This window comes from Equus quagga, chromosome 5 (assembly GCF_021613505.1).
Source record: "Equus quagga isolate Etosha38 chromosome 5, UCLA_HA_Equagga_1.0, whole genome shotgun sequence".
Classification (NCBI taxonomy): Eukaryota; Metazoa; Chordata; class Mammalia; order Perissodactyla; family Equidae; genus Equus; species Equus quagga.
In genome coordinates, this window is record NC_060271.1 from 82867913 (window position 1) to 82887841 (window position 19929).

Below are 19929 nucleotides of genomic sequence, written 5' to 3' on the forward strand. Positions count from 1 at the left end.
TTCAATGAGATGACAGCCATTGTGAACTTTACCTCATAGGTACTGGGCATTTTTGTTTTCCTATAAGCATGCTTGAACTTTGTTCTGGGATGCAGTTATGTTACTTGGGAATGGTTTGATCCTTTTCAATCACTCACTGGTACTCTGTCCTATGAACTCTAGCTATCTTGGGTTCCTCAGACTCTCAGCTCTATTTCCTCAACTCAAGGAGTCTACTGGATTCTTACTTAGTTCCCCTTCCTTGCATTGCAGCCTGCAAGCTCCTTCAAGGCAGTAAGCTGGGAAAATTTTAGGGCTCCGTCTGCCTGTTTCCTAATTCTCAAGGATCACTTTCCTCATTGTCTGAGGTCCAGTGTCTTGAAATTCACTTTTCCATGTAGTTTGTCTGTTTTTCATTTGGTTGTTTCAGCAGGAAGGGTACATTCAGTCTTTGTTATTCCATCTTGGCTAGAAACGGAAGTTTCAGCTAACTTTTAAGAAACTACCACATCTTGAGTTTTTGTGTATTATCAAAGAAGAATATCTACAATTATCTGAAAAGACCAATACAATACTCCATTTCTCAACTACATATCTGTGTGAGATTGGACTTTCTTCACATACTTTAACCATAACAACATATTGTAACAAATTTAATGCAGAATACCACTATTCTATATAGTGTGCAACTGACCAGAAACCTTAATTTTATTACCTGGATTAGAGTTTTACTAGCAGCTTGAGGTAAGCCATTACATCTTGAACTAGGCAATTAAGTTCTCCCCAATAGGTTTAAGACCAGAACACCCAGAAGTTACTAAAATAGTGAAGTAAAACGACATTTTAAATAGCTATACATTTTATGCATTTCTCTATTTTTTGGTTTAATAGTTCAATGAAAAAAGAAGATGACCTCTATGTGGATTCATATAATCAATAACCACCCACCCACTCACATACACATAAAGTACAGGAGTCACCTATAACAACAATTGGGATTGGAAAAAAATTCTCCTGAGCTATAAAATTAAGCTATAGGATTCTAGTGAGTTTTTTGGTACACATGCCTGAAATGCTACAATTCTTTTTTGTACATACTGATAATTTACATAGACCACTAGTTTTTAGGAATAGTTTCCATGAATGACAATATACTCAATGGTTAAGATCACAATATTTGGAATTAGATTGTTTGGGTTCAAAGTCCAGCTCCAACTTCTTTATAACTGTGTGACCTTGAGAAAGTCACTTAATACACATACTCCAGTTTCCCTATTTTTAAAATGGTGATAAAATCATTACTTATGGGATTATTTTGAGAAATAAATGAGATAACGTAAATTTCTTAAAACCATGCATGGTAAATAAAACATTTAGCAACTGTTAAATAAGTTTAGCAATTACAATTTTTTTTGAACCCTGTACCACTAGATGTACTCATTTATGAAGTCTAAGGGAAGCACAAGGACCCAAGTATGTTGTTTTGTTTTTGAGTCCCACAAGTGATTTTGTTCACCACATCCCAGCAAGAACTGAAAACCATGGTCAGACTTTAGATAAATTATCACTTAGATTAATCAGTATTAGGTTAAATTTAAACTGTTCTTGGAAACATCTTCCAATCCTGAAGCTCAGCGAATGAGAGTCAAATTGCTTCAAGTAGGGCAAGGAAGAATCTCTGCCATTAGAATTTGTCTAAATTCATTCAACATTTAATAAGTAACCACTGAATATCAGTATCAGGTAGACAGAGATAAGTAATGTACCTCTGTTCTCAGGAACTTAAACATTTGTGATAATAGAGTATAATGATATAAGCAGTGTTTCTCAAAGTGTGGTACATGCCTGCCCACCACTGACTGTATCTGTAACATACAACCCAAGTTTTCCTGAGATTGGGGTTGCACATCTGCAGCAAGAAAGAATAATGATAGACAGGCTCTACTCTGCAGTAGATTTTCCTGTAATAATGGCATTATTAGCATCAGTTTTTCTGCAGCCAGCCTGAGATACATAAACAGCAGCAGAGCTTGAGCTGGAATAGAACTGCCAGGGCTACCAATTACTCCTTCCCTGTGTGGAAACAGATTCCAGAGAGACTGGAAAGAGACACTATCTAGACAGAGAAACTATCTACACCTCTGCATGCTCATTCATGGTCCACTCAATGCCTGCTGTTTCCAACAACAGGAAAGGGAAGAAGAATCAGGATAGGAAGGCAGAGTGTGAACAGCAGGAGTAATCCTAGAAACTCAATTATGTTCAGGTTCAGATGTGCTGGGCCAATAGTCCACCCAACATTCACAAGTACTATAAAGTATCGTTTTAAAGAGAAAGAGGTCACTTTAAGACAACTATTAAATAAACAGCAGTATAGGCTATATGAGAATATGGCAAAATGAGAAGTTTTAGAAATATTACTAGAACTGAATAATGAATTGCCCCATGAAAGATGCAAGAAATAAGTACCACCATGATCAGAGAGAAGAAGTCAATTCCAGTGAGGATGGTCAGGTATGAGTTTCAGAGAAGCTGAGACGTATTAGGCTGAGTCTTAATGAATGGACAGAACAGGCTAAAGGCACTCTGGAAGAAGCAAGTGGCAGGTAGGGAAGAGCTTAAGCAAAGGTAGACATACCCAAAGCATAGTAAGAACACAGTGAACTCACTTTAGAAAAAGATAAAGATTCTCAGTTCTTCATTGTCTTACATATAAAACTTACCTGTATTTATTTAGGTTCTTTATTATCTATTCTTAGACAAATAATAAAGGTTGCCTGGAATGTGTTATTTCACTGTATATATGAAAATGCAGTATTCAAAATGATATATCTCTATATGGAAATACCTTAAAATGCATTAATTATTTTGATATTATCATAGCTCTAAGATACCTGAATAGTGGTGAACACCCTAATAGGTATTTCGCATCTATAACTTTTGTCAGGTCTCTTAAAGCCATTTGGGATGAATAAAGCATCCTTACTGCCCTTATGCTCTCTAAGATTTTTACTTCTGGCTTAGCAAATTCCAAACAGGCAAAAAGAAAAAGGAGCAATAGGATGAACAAATTACTAAAATCAGGAAATTAATCAAGGTAAAATTACATAGTTATAGGAAAACTGAAAATAGAAGATTCTCATTTTTATATCCTGGAATGATTAATTCTTTAATACAAGAAACAATGAGCATTATTATTAAACAGTCCTTAAGGTAATTTTAGTTACATTTTTTGTTTTATACTATAAAATAATTAATACTCCCACAAACAAGTTATTTTATGTGCTAATTAATACCCTGAAGCAAATGAAACAATTGTCAAAGTATCCGTTAGAATGAAAAAAATTCTAATCCTAGCACAGCTTTAACTTGCCTTGTGACTTTCAGAATAACAGTATTCATTTCTCACCTATACAAGAAAGAAGCTGAACCAGATGATATCTAAAGTTTCTCACAGTTCTAAGTGTTGATGATGTTACATTACTTATATAGCCAATCCACTTTCTTTTTTCTAAACCAAACTTCTTAAATCAGCATTTTCCCTAAAAATGGTGGAAACTTTCCAAAATGTATCATGTTTTAGAAAATTAAAATTCAAATATATTTCAGACTAGGAATTGAAAATAGTAATTTCCTTACAAATAAATTGAAGTACTTTATTTCCTACCAACCATGTTCCTAAGAATATGGAAGTATTAATTAAAATTTAGAAATGTATAAAAACTTCAAGGAACTGCTACTGAAAGTAAAACTATTACAAAAAGTCTCTATTAACTTAGTAAGTCGAAGCTTTGTAATAGGAAAAGATTTATTACAATAAAAGTTACATAGATTACCTATTTTTTGATGATCCTCTGTCACAGTATTTAAAAATGTAACTATTTTCCTGTGTATAATTTTACCACATAATTGCTAACTTTGCAGAATTTCCAAAACTTATACGCAATTACTTTCACACACATCTCCAAGGAAAGGTTTCACTGACTACTGCAAACACTGATTTAGCAAATAAAGTAGAAGTCCATGCTTTATAACTCAGCATTAAATTTCTCATAGAGAAACTAAGAAAAAATATTTTCTATCATAGATAGTTATCAACTGTCTTTGTTAAGTCCTCCAACTAATATTTCATTAAAGAAATCAAGTTAAGTGGGAGCTGCCTTTACAGATGATGCCTGTGATCTGGCCATTCTTCGAACCAGTGCTTCTTGTCTTTTTCTCTTAATTTCTTCAGGAGAATACCTTCTATTTTTCTCTTCTTCCTCTAAAAATTAAACAAAATATAAATATTAGTTTTATAGACTATGAAATCATTCTGAATATGAGTCTTCATTTTTACTTGTTTATTGCCCAGATTTGCCACATTGGTTTGGCCATTAAATCACACTAAATTACTGCATGTAAGATTCCAAGTACAGATATAACGCTCTAACCCAGAAAGAAATCAAGCACTGACCACTTTGTCTCCATTTGATGCACTCTTTTCACAGTGTGATAAAATTCATTGTATTAAAAACTGTACATTTTGACTACCCAGCAAATAATTCTTGTGAACAATGACATCTAATTTATACAACTGACAAATGAATACATTTTAAAAACAAACTGGGATTTTAAATGTTGTATAAACTTTAATACAAAAGGAGTCAAAATATAACTAATTAAATTAGATACCAATATAGTATTTTTACTATAAGATAAGCTATATTAAAATCACACCTACTTTTTTCCTCTATAAAGCTCCAAGATTTTCATTTCAGCCACTTAGGAAAAATTAAACTAGAGTGATAGAGTGAAATCTATCATGTCAACAAATGTGTAACTTACTGTTAGATATTATATTTTTATTTTGAGAACACATTTTACTTAAACATTAGAAGATTATTTCAAATAGCAGAATATTTGAATAAAATCAATTTGAATATCTTTTTAATACATAAAAATGCAAAGCATTCTGACATTTTTTTTTCCCAAGGAAGATTAGCCCTGAGCTAACTGCTGCCAATCCTCCTCTTTTTGCTGAGGAAGGCTGGCCCTGAGCTAACATCTGTGCCCATCTTCCTCTACTTTATATGTAGGACGCCTACCACAGCATGGCTTGCCACACAGTGCCATGTCCGCACCCGGGATCCGAACCAGCAAACCCCGGGCCACCAAAGTGGAATGTGCACACTTAACCACTGCGCCACCAGGCCAGTCCCCGATATATTCTTACATAGCACATGTTAGTGTGTATCTTAGATAAACATACTGTAAAATAAACGTTTTGTAAATTAAATGAAAATAAGAAAGTGCAGTTTTAATAAAGCCTGCAATTCTACCTCTGCCAAAATACCAAATTCTAATAAAATGAACTTCAGTTAAGTCACTTTGAGCTAAAATTATTAGATTATCCATATAATGCTAATAAGAATCAAAGTTCGAAATTAGCAAACCTATTTCTTCACTTCAATGTTGTTTTAAAAATTAAGATCATCACCGCAATATATATTTAAGTGATCTTGTGTTGGTAAAACTGTTTATCTTGTAAATTCTGCCTTTCAGAGAAGAGAATAAGAACCCACAGTACTGTCAGCAGAGCAATATTATTTACAGTGACATCCAGACAAATGTTCAGAATTTATTTGTTATAAGACATTTCTCTTGCTAACTAAGGGAGATATTTGCCCAAAATATATCATCAATCTGTCTCCCCTTCCTTACTTGGTATAATCAGAAATGAGAGTGGGTGTTGAAGGCAAGAGAGCTATAATTTGAATAAATTCCCCAGATGATTCTGATGCCTTTTATTTCCTAAATTAATTATCTCACAGACTGTAGCTATTTTTTCTTACAGAAAGATACAAGATATTTCATAATTAGCTTGACTATCTAATATTTTAGTCTCAAAGCTGAGAAACACAAACTCAGAATACACACAAACACAGTTTATATTCAATTGACCATAAGTTTGGAAGAAAAACAGGTTAATAATCCGTGATGGCAGAAAAGAACACAGCTCCCTAAAATTGGCCTTACAATTGGCTTGCTGATATTCTGGAAAATAACTTCCAATGATATAATAAAGTCACACCATGAAAGTTTGACTTAAGAGTCATCCATTTCTCCCATCAGCCTTTCTTTAACTCAATCCGCAATAAAAATACATGGCAAAGTCTCAAACTATTGCAAGGTACAAAGCAAGAGTTGTTCTTCTTAATCTTTACCCTAAAGCAGGGGTCAGCAGTTTTTTTTCCCTGTAAAGGGTCAGAAAGTAAATACGTTAACCTTTGAGGGTCATATGCTCTCTCATTGTAACTGCTCAACTCTGTCACTCTAGCATAAAAACAGCCCCAGATGATACATAAACAAACAAATGTGTTAAAATAGAATGTTGTTTATGGACAATAAAATTTGAATTCCATATAATTTTCAAAAGTCATGAAATATTCTTTTGATTTTTTCAGCCATTTAAAATGTAAAAACCATCTTAGTGTGCTGGCTGTACAAAAAACAGGCAATAGGCTGGATTTGGACAGGCCATGGTTTGCCAAACCCTACATCAAAGCAATGAGGTAGTTAAATGGGTTTTGTTTCAAAGACATTCCCTGGAGAGCAGCTTGATTGCTACATACCAATGCAAAAGGAAGTGGAAACAATAGAAAATATCAACAAGGTTAATATTAATTAGAAAATTAGGTACTGTCAATAAACTTAAGGGAAAAATTGATAAAGTTAGTTGAAAGGTAGATCATCCATCCAGAAAAAATGCAGACAGGAGAGCAGACAGGAGTTTTGGGGAAACTCAAATATTCCAGAGGGTTTAATGGAGTTGTAACTATATGTAAATAAATTCACGTTGGAAGTATAGTTCAATTAATTAGACGTATTTAAATATATAAATTTAAATATTTAAAATTATTAGAGATGGACAACAATATTTAAAGTTTCAAAATATCTAATTTGGGCTGTAATGTAGAGAAATACTCATTGTCAGTGTTGACAAGAATATAAACCGATATACCTTTTTGGGAAGATTTGGCAATATCCATCAAAATTCAAAACATTCTCTTATACCAATTTTTCAGTAATTAATAGATACAAGTGCATGAGCATGCAGAAATTTACATAGAAGGATATTCACTGGAGGATTGTTTGTAACACAAAAAACTGCAACCAAACTAAACTTCCATCAATAAAGAAAGTTAAATAAATTATGGTGCATACATATAATAACATAATTTGTAGTCATTAAAAGGACTGAAGCAAAACTATATGTACTAACAGGAAAAAAGAACTATAATATATTAAGTGAAGGTAAAACCAATTTGCCAAATAGTGGGTATATAGTATATAATTCTATCTATTTAAATAAATCTACAGGTATACACACACACACGTTTGTATACGCACAGAAAATTCTACATGATGTATTCCAAACTGTTAAGAGTGGCTTCCCCCGAGGAATGGTTGTGAGAAAGGAGAAACAGAGGACTTAACTTTTTACTTCAAATTAATCTATATTGTTTTCTTTATTTCTTTTTAAACAACCAGCATAGTCCTGTTATAAGCTACCAAAAAGGTGGGAGGGGTCATTTAAATAGGAAAGTTCTAGCAGTAATGCCAATAAAGCATCATCTAGAATCTAAACATTAAACAATAATCTAATGTTAAAAGAAACTAAAAACTCCCTCACCATATTAGCATTGATCTACATAACAGATAAGAATCCTAATGTTAGCTCCAAGTGAGGGAAACTGGTTAAGAAAATCCATAATTACAAGCTAGAATAGTACGTGCTGTAACAGAAGTTAGCACTAGGTATTGGAGAAACCCAGAGAAAGTGACTCTACATCATTCGGGGTGGTTAGAAATACAGTGTGTTTTAAAGACAAATGGAAAATGGCCAGGCAGATCTGGTGTGTGCATATGGGGGCACTATGCTTCTGGTGAAGGCAACAGCATCTGCAAGGGATGAGGCTGCGAGAAAACACTATGCATAAGAAGCACAAGTAGTTATGCCAGACATATTCCCTTTTAAAAAATATTACAGTACCAGGGAATAACAGACTTTTCACATTATATCGTACAATGTTTATTCAAATATTTATTTATTTATTTACTTTTTGGTGAGAAAAGATTGGCCCTGAGCTATCATCTGTTGCCAATCTTCCTCTTTTTTTTGCTTGAGGAAGATTGTCCCTGAGCTAACATCTGTACCAATCTTCTCCAATTTGTATGTGGGATGCCGTCACAGAATGGCGAGTGGTGTGTAGGTCTGCATCTGGGATGCAAACCCGCAAACCCCAGGCCACTGAAGAAGAGCATGCAAACTTAACCACTATGCTACCAGGCTGGCCACTCAAATATTTATTAAACATCTAGTAGGTGGCAGATGCCCTGGCAGGCCTAGGTATTCTCTAAAAAGACAGACAATAATCAATATTTAATTGAAAATTGTAATAAAGGAAATGAAGGAAATAAGAGAGATAATGGAAATAACATGGAAAAGACCTACTTACAGATTGTTCAAGGAAGAACTCTATGAGAGGGTACTACTTAAACTGAGACCTAAGGATAAACAGATACCAACCAAAGGGTTGGAGTGGGGGTCAAATGTTGGGAAGGAGCAATCATAGTTGGGAATAGCCTAGTCCAAGCTTCTGAACCAGGAAAGAATCTATTCTGTTTGAGGAACTGAAACACAGCTGGTATCCCTGAAGCTTAGTAGGTAAGAGAAAAAAGGCAGGTTAAGGAGAGATATTCCAGGGCCTTGTAGATCATAGCGTAAAGTAAGGATCTTATTTGAAATATTATGGGCATCCATTGAAAGTTATGCTTAAGCACTGAAATGCCATGTTCACCTATTTGTTTTTAAAAGATTCTTCTGCTATTTGGAGACTAGAATTGAAAGGAGGCAGGTAAAAAAACTGTGGTAGTCTAGTCAAAATATTGGCTTGGATAAGAGTGAGAGCAGCAGAGTGAGAAAAATGGTTTTGAGATAGAAGCAACTGAACTTGTTGATAGAAAGGAGAAGCGGGGAAAGGAGGAATTAGAAGAATCAAAGACGACAGGCTGTACCCAGTAAATTAAAATTCTAATCATCACAACTTTTATAGCAGATACTATATTAGCAAAAGTGTCTAATTAGAATGCTCTAAATTTTCAAATACTGTTCACCTCAATGTTCCACTAAACACAGGATTACGATTATTCAAGTTTTAAAACAATGAGATATTTAGTAAATATACACAATCTCACAGTGCAATACATATATCTAAAAGTATGATTTTCCAGGAAATAACAGAAAACATTCAACAAATAATATTGAGTGCCTACTATATGCTAGTCATTGCATTAAACATTGGGAAAGAATTCAATGTGGTCTTGTGAAAACATAAATCACCCACTCTTTGTATATTCCAGCATAATTATTTGTAAGAACCACTTTAAGCATTCTAGTTAAACATCATAGAATAGTATTTACCTTATATGTTAAACAAATTCAATACAACAAATAACTAGTTCGGCTATTTTCCAACATAATACTTTTCAACGAAAATTATTACATACAAACCTTTTGAAGGTTGTCTCAAAGATTCAGAAAGTTTCACCAAAGATTGCGGCTGAACAGCCTTCCCACATAATGGGATGCCAGGAGTATTATTTTTCTCCAAATCCTGTTTAATTTTGGTATCAGAAATACTTCCTGTTACACAATTTTCATTAAACTGGGAACAAATCTGAGAATTTTTCATCTTTGTAAACGTATACTTAGAAAATCTAACTGTCCTGTTAAGGTCACTCTGCGCTTCATCTGTTATGGTCCTATGGGATAGATGCTTAGAACTCAATTTCTTCTTACAAGTAGCAGTTTCTGTAGTCATATGATCTGAACTCACATTGAAACTTGAACCTCCTGCAAGAATTGATTTGGAACCATTCACTTGTATTGGAACATCTGTGTTATTCCAAGAGACATGGAGATTATTGGCCTGACAATTCAAGTTCTTAGGGTATATAGTCAAATTTGTCGTAGCACCCAGAAAACCTGGAGAATTTCCAAAAATTTCCCTTTTCTCCATTTTCATTGATTTATTTATTTGTGAATTATTTGTCGATGAAGACATATGCACTGAAATGCTATTCAGATTCAAATGCTTCCGTTGCATCAACTGGCTCCTTTGTTTAGATGTAGTAAACATGTTTTTAGCTCCGTGTGTGGAACTATTATTGATCTCAAGTATACTTTCTGATGTCTTGCTGTCTCTTCTAATGTCTTGTTGCTGAGTTAGTCTTTCAACATCATCACACGCTTGGTATAATAAATCATCATCTACATCATCTGCTTCCCAGGTATTCTCTAATTGGTGACATGCTTTAACAATTTCATTGGCAAATGATGGATCACTCCAATCATCAAAGAAAGAATCTAACTTGGATGCATTAGTCTGATTTGGGTTATGAACACTGGTTTCATTGTCCAAAGCTGCAGAGCCAAAAGGATCTATAGTAGCAGGTGCTTTAAAAGACTGATTAAAAATGGCCTGATTTTTTTGTTCATTAGAATATCCTGTGTTCAAAGTAGACTTTTTTTCAGAAGCATTTACATTAGAAGGAAATTTAGTATGAATATCTTCCTTGACTTTTGTCAGATCAAATGCAGCTGCACAATCTTGCATTTTGTCTTGAACAACAATTTTATTGAAAGATTTCTCAAATTTCATTTTATTTCCAGTGGATGGTAATTTGTTTGGTTTACCATTTGGATCTGGCAAAAATCTATATTTTCCAGCATCTATTAATTCACTGTTATGTGTCTTTGAAGGAAGATCTTGTAAAATTTTTGAATCTTTTAATCTGGCATCTAGACTTGAATTAGTTCTTGACTTACTTTTATCATTTTTATTGTTAAAGGTACAAATTCCTCTTCGATCAACAATTTGGGTTGTTTTAGAAGCAGGGAAAAGTTCAGACATTTCGCCATTTTGCATAACAAAAAGTTCATTACTTAATAAGTTTTCCCAATCATCCTCAAAATCACTGGTAGCAAAGGCATCAAGGTGCTTATTAAAAGCTTCCGGTTCCTTAGTACTGGAAGTCGCACATGATTTTATCATTCCAGGATTATCTACTTGACAAGAAAGCGATCCTGGGGTTTTATTTGGCAGTTTTTCAGTGACCTGAGTTTCGTTAGTAATGATTTTCTCCTCTTTCAAAACACTCTTCTTTCCAAAGGTGGTATTACTGATGTTCAAAAAAGTATCTGACAGATCTTGGCTTATCTGTCCGCTACATTTCTGAGTAGAACCATCAAAAATGGCATTAAAGGCTGCTTCAGCATTTTGGTCAAATGGCTTCTGACTGCTATTTTGATCATTTACCACAGGTATCTTGGTGTTTTCGTTCACTGGCTTCCTTATTATAGCATTATCGATCTCGAGAACTCTATCATGGAATAACCGCATCTGTACATTATCTTCATAATTATTTAAAGTCTCTGTTTCTGAAATCATCTGGGTAAAATCATGATTTCTCTTGTTTTGCTCTTGAATCACATCTAGCTCTTCCATATTTTTATCAAATTGCTTAGCCAATTTCATAAGTTCTTCCTCTCGACTTTGTGTTTTTAACCTATTAAACAAATATTTTAAAATTATAACTAAGAAAAGTTCCGAGTCATTATAAATATTCAATTGGTATTTAACATATTTTAATACGTTAAACTTGAAAATTTTATCTTACATTATAATTATTTTGTCCAAAACTTTACATGTCAAAACCAAGGAAAATAATTTATAACCATTTTGATATATTCACAAAACCAAAATAGGATATTACTAAAAATATTTACTTCACTGAATGTCAGAAAAGCTGAAAAGTTTGAGCTTACTTTGTGCAGCTGATTTTTGCTCTTGATTTTCCTTTTGCAACATTAGGAGTGCAAGGAATGGCAGTTTCACCAATCCACATGCCCAGCATGGAGTTTGCTGCTGGTTTTTCATCCTTTGGCAAAAGAGGAAAAAAAGAGGTTTAAAAGCAAAAGGATAAAAAAAAGAAGAAGAAAAGAAAAAGAAAACTTAATTAAGTTGAATTATTTTCCTAAAGCAATAAATTCTGGTACAGTGATAATTACTAAACAAACTCCCAAACGATGAGAAGTTGAAAGATGGCAATAATAAATTGCAAGAAGTGATTTATTTAAGCTTCAGGGAACGAAAACATTTAAAATTGGGAATTACTTATTTTCAAAAAGTTATAAGAATTTAATTAATTAACAAATATACATTTAATAGTAAAAGCACGTTTTTATCAAAAGAAAACTGATCAACTTATTTCAGCTGTCATAAGATATTCATAAAAATAAACATTAGTATCAGAAATAAACTGTGTAGCAGAAATCATCGAAATAAGAATAGAAATACATATGGAATTCTTTCTGTATTACCTGATTCTCCAAATTTTCCCTATGCCCATTATAATCATTACCTAAAGTTGGACAATCCATGTTGACCTGAATTGAGAACACTGAGAATTAAGGTCAGGCCTGAGTTAGAGGATAAGTGCAAGGTCAGAACTGATGCTAAGAATAAGGTAGGGATAAGAACAAAAATAAGTAGTGAGAGCAAAAAGTGAAGTTTAACCATTGTATAAAGGAGAGGAAAAAGTCATTTCAGTCCTGGATATTTTTGCTATGCTTTTCAGTCACTTGATCATACAAAAAATTAGAGAATGAGCTCATGCATGAGTTACAAACCAAACCAACAAATCAAATAGGTTATCATTTTCTACTCTATTTTTATAGTACTACAATGAACATAAATAACTATCACATGAGGTAAAACTAATCTTTTCACTAGATTACAGGTTACTTGAAGGTAAGGACTATTCTTAAGATAGTTCAGCATCTAGCAAAATTCTGGGCATAAAGATGTCAGTTCATGTTTATTTACGAGAAGGTTTAGGTGAAAAGCTCCCTACAACTTGGTACTTTAAAATCCTCAATCAACAAGCAGTTTTCTGAGATGTCCAGTTGAATCTAGTAGATTTTAGCTTCACAAAATACTCAAGTCAACCAAAAATTTCACTTTCAGACGCAATATATATTTTCCTTTTTATTTCAATAACAATATTGAATTTAGGGAAAATAACATTCTTAAAGATTTAATGATGGACTTTTTGTCCATTTACAAGTAATTTTAAATTCATTCAAATTTTATAAAAGTATGACAACTTTATAATTTTTTATATATGTGTGTGTGTGTGTGTATATATATATGTGTGTGTGTCCTATATATGTTTTTACACTATTTATAAGTGTTAATATTTTAAAAAATTTCTTCATTAATAATTTCATAATTTATTGATTCCCAACTATAATCCAGGTGCTGTACAAGGTATCTAAACACACTACTTCATTTAATCCTAAAGAGCATACTGTATAGAGATGTTTAAAAATGGTGGGAAAACATACACCACCTTCCCCAAAAAATACTGTATGAAAGGTATCCCTAAAGAAAGAAATGACTGTCCAATGAAAACAAAAGTGTGTATTTAATAAAGAATGTGATCCCTGAAAATATTAAGGTGACTTAACTATTTGAGGGGGATAAGTCACTTAAAAATAAACATGAATACGTCATTCTGAGAACACGACAAGCTTTAAAAAACACCTCAAAACTACCAAAGATTTATATGCTTTAAAAGTGTTCAGTTGAAAAGGGTAACATTTAAAAGCAACTAATTTCCTTGTATTTATTCTTATACACAAGTTACCACTTGCATACTGTTGCCATTTCTTTATGTGAGCTTTTATTTCTAGCCCACTTAGGTAAAGGGTCCAATAATTTACTCAACTGTTATCTTTTTATCGCTATTTAGGCTGGCCAGCCCAAACACATTTTATTATGCTTCTTTCATGTGAAACCCACAATTAATGAAGATCTATTGTTAACTTATGAAGTAAGTAGTAGTATGGCATAAACGCTATTTAACTAATGAACCATTTGCAAAATGAGTTTCTATGACATGCCAAAGATGGAATGCAGAGCTAGTAGCAACAGAGTTGTTTTGACTGTGCTAATTGTAATTTCAGATATTTTACAGCCACTAAAAAAAATGTTATTTCCTGTCTCCTCTACCAGGATGCCAGTGATTCCTCATAACCACATTTTGGCCAGTGCCAGCCATTGTTTATGGTCAACACATAGTCGCTATCCAAGCACATGTCAAGGAAAAACACCATACATCCTACAGAGAAGATAGGGAGCAAAAAGTGGATGTTTTCTGGATTTAAATGTTATTAAATAAGAAAAAGAGAAAGAAAAGTAAAGAAGTTCAGAACAGAGGCTGACTTACATTTATATTTATATTTCACTCAAGCAGTACAAGTGAAATAAACTTTCGAAGATGGTTCTATTACAGCAAATAATTTAACTATCATAATTAACTTTAAAATAACCTCACATTTATAGTGCTCTATACTTTACAAAGCACTTTTATCCTAACTGAATCCTCATAATAATCCAATCAAAAGGGCAAGACAAGCAATACCTCCAGTTTATGACTGAATAAACTGAAGTTCTAAGAGATTATGTGACTTGTTTGGGGTCACCCAACACATGAGGCCAACTGAGAACTAACTCCAAATGCAAAGTTCCTTCCACCTTTATAAGCATTTCTTGATGATCTTCTCAGTCAGTAAGTATTAAGACGAGCAGTTTCAATGGGGAAAAGGTGTGCTATAGACAGTAAACAAATACCAATCACAAATAACTGAAAAGTTCACATTTTTATTGACTATTATTTTGGTAACTTGAAAAATGGTGCCATATACTGTTAAACAACATGAAAGACAAAAGAAACACAAAGCTCTAGTCAAAAATCATCACTCCAAAAAAATTAAAATAAGACATATGCCTAGAAAAATATATATTACCAATTACACATTATGTTCCTTTCTTTGAAAGATGCATTTCAGTAGTAGAAAAGGTACAAGTAATCTGCTGCTCTATCTTTGGAAAAGAGAATAGTAAAAGACAAAATATTTTTCATAGAAAAAAAACCATACAAGGATTTGGGGCACATTTTTCACTGTTTTAAAATAAACTATAAAACTAGTGATATTTACCTGAGGAGCAATACGACTAACAATATGTGAGATCTCATCGTTATCTGTGGTGTAAATCTGTTTTTTTCTTCCTTTACCTAAAGAAATAAAGACGTTTCTATAAAAATCATAAACAAAAAAAACAATTTTTAAAAGTAGCAGTCACTTCTTAGAAAACAATTTTAATTAGCACAGCTTAGATCAGTATGCACTCTGACATCACATGCCTATCACAGCAATACAATCACACAAGGTTCTCAAAAAACATCTGCTGTATTAAAGGTCCTGATGTCGTCAGAGAAATGCAAATCAAAATTACACTAAGATACCACATTCAGACCCATTAGATTGGTATAACCAAGACAAAAAATAACAAATGTTGGAGAGGTTGTGGAGAAAAGGGAACCCTCATACACTGCTGGTGGGAATGCAAACTGGTGCAGCCGCTGCGGAAAACAGTATGGAGATTCCTCAAAAAACTAAAAATAGAACTACCATACGATCCAGCTATCCCACTACTGGCTATCAATCCAAAGAACTTGAAATCAACAATTCAAAGAGACTTATGCATCCCTGTATTCCTTGCAGCATTATGCACAATAGCTAAGACTTGGAAGCAACCCAAGTGCCCATGACTGATGACTGCACAAAGACAATATGGTGTAAATATACAATGGAATACTACTCAGCCATAAAAAAAGACAAAATTGTCCCATTTGCAACATCATGGATGGACCTTGAGGGTATTATGTTAAGCGAAATAAGCCAGAGAAAGACAAACACTGTATGATTTCACTCATATGTGGAAGATAAACTAACACATGCACAAAGAGAACTATTTAGTGGTTACCAGGGGGAAGGAGGGTGGAGGGTAGGCACAAAGGGTGAAGGGGCACATATATATGGTGACTGACAAATAATACTGTACAACTGAAATTTCACAATGTTATAAACTGTGACGACCTCAATAAAATTTTTTTTAAAAAGTTCCCGATGTTGTTACCTCAGCAGTTCTACAGCTAGATCCTAATCATTTATGAAATATTTAACCAGATAAAAATGTTAATAACAAATTACCTAACTGCTTTGTCATTGGAGAATTTTGATCCCAAAAGATATCATTCTGTCCATCTGGATCATTAGGAGAACTGAAGGTAGATGACAATAAATCCATTCTGAGCAATCGCTTTGGTGTTTCATATCTTTCTACATAAAATGAGATTAAAATAACAATTGTTGCATTTTAAAGTTTTACTTACTTCATCATACCCCCAAGTCAAATAGTAGCTTACACCAAACTACTTTTTATAGTCCAATTATAAGGCTCTCTCCCAGAGATGGCTATATTACTTTAACCACAATTGAAATGTTTGCTTCACATAAAAATCCTTGTAATACTTCACAAATGTGACACTGTAACTAGCAAATTAAAATAGACAATCTAGTAACTGTATGAATGTATAATACGGTATAACCTAGCCAGTCTATTCATTACCACTAGAACTTGGCAGCTTTGGGAACCACCTGTAATTTATCGATAGATTTCAAAAATCAAAAGGGTCCCAACAGCAACTTGAGTAAAAAATCTAGTTTATCCCCCTTTCACCCACTCTAGCAACTTACACTAATTACTTCAAAAGGCTTTAGTAGTGATCATCCATTTCTTAGGAAGTTTTGTCTAGTACCATTTTTAAATTTCTACAAAGATTTATTTTTGTTCATTCCGGAATTGCTTTAGGGGAGTAAACTAAAGACAAGTAAAGTAACAAAAGCTGTATTTTAAGAACATGTTCTAGAAAAGACCTTTTGTAAGAGTTTCTGTTCCTACCAGGATTTACTAAAACTTTTAAAACAGAACACCCCAAGTTGATCAGAAGGAAATATTCAGGTGCACTCGGGTTCCTACTCTTAGGAACTTCCGATTTTATTCATCAGGTGAGACAACACCACGGATTTGAAGATGCAGACAGCTGGAGCTTGTCCTACAGGCCCTTCTCTATAGCAACTCAGAGCACACGGTGTCAGGGGAAATAAGTGCCCAGGGAACGAGTCAGCGGAAGGCCTCAGCGCTATCACGGTTCTCCTCGCCCGGCCGCCACTGAGGCCCGGAGGCGCAGCCGAGCTAGGCGCCGCCCTCCCCAGACAGGTAAACCACACGACCCACTCCTGTGGCTGGGGCGGCAAGTGGGCGGTCAGACCTAACGGGGCGACGCTCAGACTCAGGGACCAACGCCTCGGGGGGAGTGGTGCCGGATTATTTTTGGATCACGAGGGGAGAAGCCCAGAGAGGAGCGCACTCAGACTCCACCCCCTACCCCCGCCCAGCCTGCCCGCGGGGCCGTGGGGCTGCAGCTCCGAGGCCCGCAGAGGCCGCGCAGACCCGCCTCACCCTCGGGGTGACTTTTACTGCACGCAGCGGCTGCCGGAGGCTGCTCCTGCTGCGGCCGGGCCCGTGGCGGCCCCTCTCCGACCCCGCCGAGCCCCGAGCCGCGGGCCGCCCTCAGCCGTCTCTTCCGTGGCTCGACCACTGAGCTGCATTCCTCGGCCGCCGCCGCCGTCCGCGGCGGGTTCTTCAGGCCAGGGCTGTCTCCATGTTTCCTTCGCCGACTCATTGCCTAGGACCCCCTCCACCAGCCGCTTCTCCTTTCACATTTTGCCACAGGCAGATGGGTAAGGCAGTGGAACTATAAGCAGGATCCCGCGCCAACGGCCGCCGCCATTTTGGCCGGTGGGGGCGCTCCTAAGGGCGGCCGCTGATTGGCTGTGTCCGGACGAGGGGCGGAGCGATCAGGGTGCCGGCGGCGCGCGCTTACGCAGCCCGCACCGCGCCTGCTCGGCCCTGCTCAGACTCTCAGGCTTTGAAAGTGACAGCCAGGGCTAGTGGTCTGGCCTCCGTAGCTGAGGGTGAGAGTATGTGAGGTGGAAAGAAAATTGAATCCACTGGCATTTTTTTAAACTGAATTTACAATTAGAATTACACTCTACTACGATTCAGGTTATTGTGGGTATTGGTAGTTTTTAAGAAGAGAAAGTAAGGTACAGATTAGGAAGAAGAAATAAAACTTTTTCATAAATGATATGTGCATAGAAAAATCCAAAAATAGGAGAAGTTATTCATAAATTTATTAAACAGTTACTGATACAAAGTCAACAAAGATCAATTGTTTCAGTAGATTAGTAACAAATGTAACATTGATGTTTTAAAGAAATGATTTATAATAGCATACAAGATATCAAATAACTAAGAATAAATTTCACCAAAGATTGCAACACCTCTACAGAGAGAAATACGAAATAGGTTTGAAAGAAATTGAAGACCTAAATAAATGGAAGATTATACCATGTTCATGGGTTGCAAGACAATTTTGTTACAATGTCTGTTCTTCCCAAATTGCTCTATAGGTTCAATGCAAATCCATTCACAATTGCAGTAGGGGTGTGTGTGTAATATAACAAGTTTATTTTAAAATGTACATAGATATGCAAGGGGCTGAAAATATCCAAGAAACTCTTGAAGCTCTCTTTTTGAATAGTAGAATTGGATATCTATCAGGTATCAAGACTTTCAAATTTATGATAATTAAGATAGTGTGGCAATGGTGAAAATAGACAAACAGATAAAAGAAACAAAATAGCTCAAAATCAGACTTTTAAATAAATGGACACTTGATTTAAGACAAAGATGACCCTCCTGAGCAGTGGGAAAAGGACTTTTTGATAATAAATACTACGTGGTCAATTTGATACTCTCATGGAAAGACAACTTATAAGAAAGGCAACTTATACCTCAAACCATATCCCCAAATTAAGTGCAAATTGTTTATATGTTTAATGATGAAGATAAAATAATTAACATTCTAAAAGATGATAGAAATTATCTTCATGACAGATAACTAATTTTAAATTGAAAAAAGATCACCAACTATAAGAAATAATTATACATCTGACTGCATTAAATTGATACCTTGAGAACTTCTGTCCTTCTGAAGACAACGCTAAAGAGAATGGAACGCAAGTCATAGATTGGGAGAAAATATTTACAAGGTACAAGATTAAGGGCCCACACATAAAATATATGAAGAACTGATATAAATCAGTAAGAAAATGATTGACCACCAATAAGAAAAATGGATCATGGGGCCGGCCCCATGGCGGAGTGGTTAAGTTCGAGCGCTCTGCTTCGGCGGCCCAGGGTTTTGCCAGTTGGAATCCTGGGCATGGACATGGCACCACTCATCAAGCCATGCTGAGGTGGCATCCCACATGCCACAACTGGAAGGACTCACAACTGAAAATACACTTCTATGTACCGGGGGGCTTTGGGAGAAAAATAAAATCTTTAAAACAACAAAAAGTAAAGAAAAGTGGGTCATATACTTTAGCAGGCTCTCCAAAAGAAAATCTAAATAATCTACAAACTTGTATAAATGGGCTCAACCTCATTTGTAATGAGGAAAATGAAAATGAAAACCACAATGTGATACTCCTTACACCCATCAGAATGGCTAAAATTAAAAAGACTGATAATAGGGGTATCCAGGAAGTAAATGAGAGATGAGACCACAGCCCCAGGTAAACACCTTGATTGCAGCCTGTGAGAGACCCAGAGCTAGAGGACGCAACGAATGGGAACTGTCACAGGCTCCTGGTGAGAGCATAACTTGGTGCAACCACTTTGGAAAACAATTTTTGATCTAGCAGTGCCACTCCTAGGAATATAACCAATGGAAAGGCATGGACTTATGCATCAAGATACATTTTATGGAAATACTTTTGGCAGTAAAATTTGAAATTACCCCAAACTGGAAACAAACTGAATGCAGTTCAACAGTAGAGTGGGGAAATATGTTGAGCTAAGTTTG

The 19929-nt window shown here is 35.1% G+C and overlaps 1 protein-coding gene across 2 annotated transcripts; it reads right to left on the minus strand.

The window, feature by feature from the left end:
* Positions 1–746: 746 nt before the first annotated feature.
* Positions 747–17787, minus strand: ETAA1 (ETAA1 activator of ATR kinase). Of its 2 annotated transcripts, none has more exons than XM_046663288.1 (6): positions 17457–17787; positions 16145–16273; positions 15089–15165; positions 11852–11964; positions 9536–11592; positions 747–4243 (listed from the first exon to the last, which is right to left on the minus strand). In XM_046663288.1, the coding sequence occupies exons 1-6, from the start codon at positions 17677–17679 to the stop codon at positions 4125–4127; spliced, it is 2718 nt and encodes a 905-aa protein (XP_046519244.1). In that variant the 5' UTR covers positions 17680–17787; the 3' UTR covers positions 747–4124. The 2 variants fall into 2 exon arrangements, with proteins under 2 accessions (XP_046519244.1, XP_046519245.1); XM_046663289.1 differs by having other exon boundaries at positions 16145–16269; positions 17457–17587.
* Between the last annotated feature and the right edge of the window lie 2142 nt (positions 17788–19929).

Coding starts and splice junctions, on each gene's coding strand:
- ETAA1 (XM_046663288.1), bottom strand. CDS start 17,679: ATGAGTCGGCGAAGGAAACATGGAGACAGCCCTGGCCTGAAGAACCCG. Junction 16,274..17,456: donor CAGTAAAAGTCACCCCGAGG/GTGAGGCGGGTC, acceptor CATTTTATGTAG/AAAGATATGAAACACCAAAG. Junction 11,965..15,088: donor TTAGTCGTATTGCTCCTCAG/GTAAATATCACT, acceptor CTTTTGCCAAAG/GATGAAAAACCAGCAGCAAA.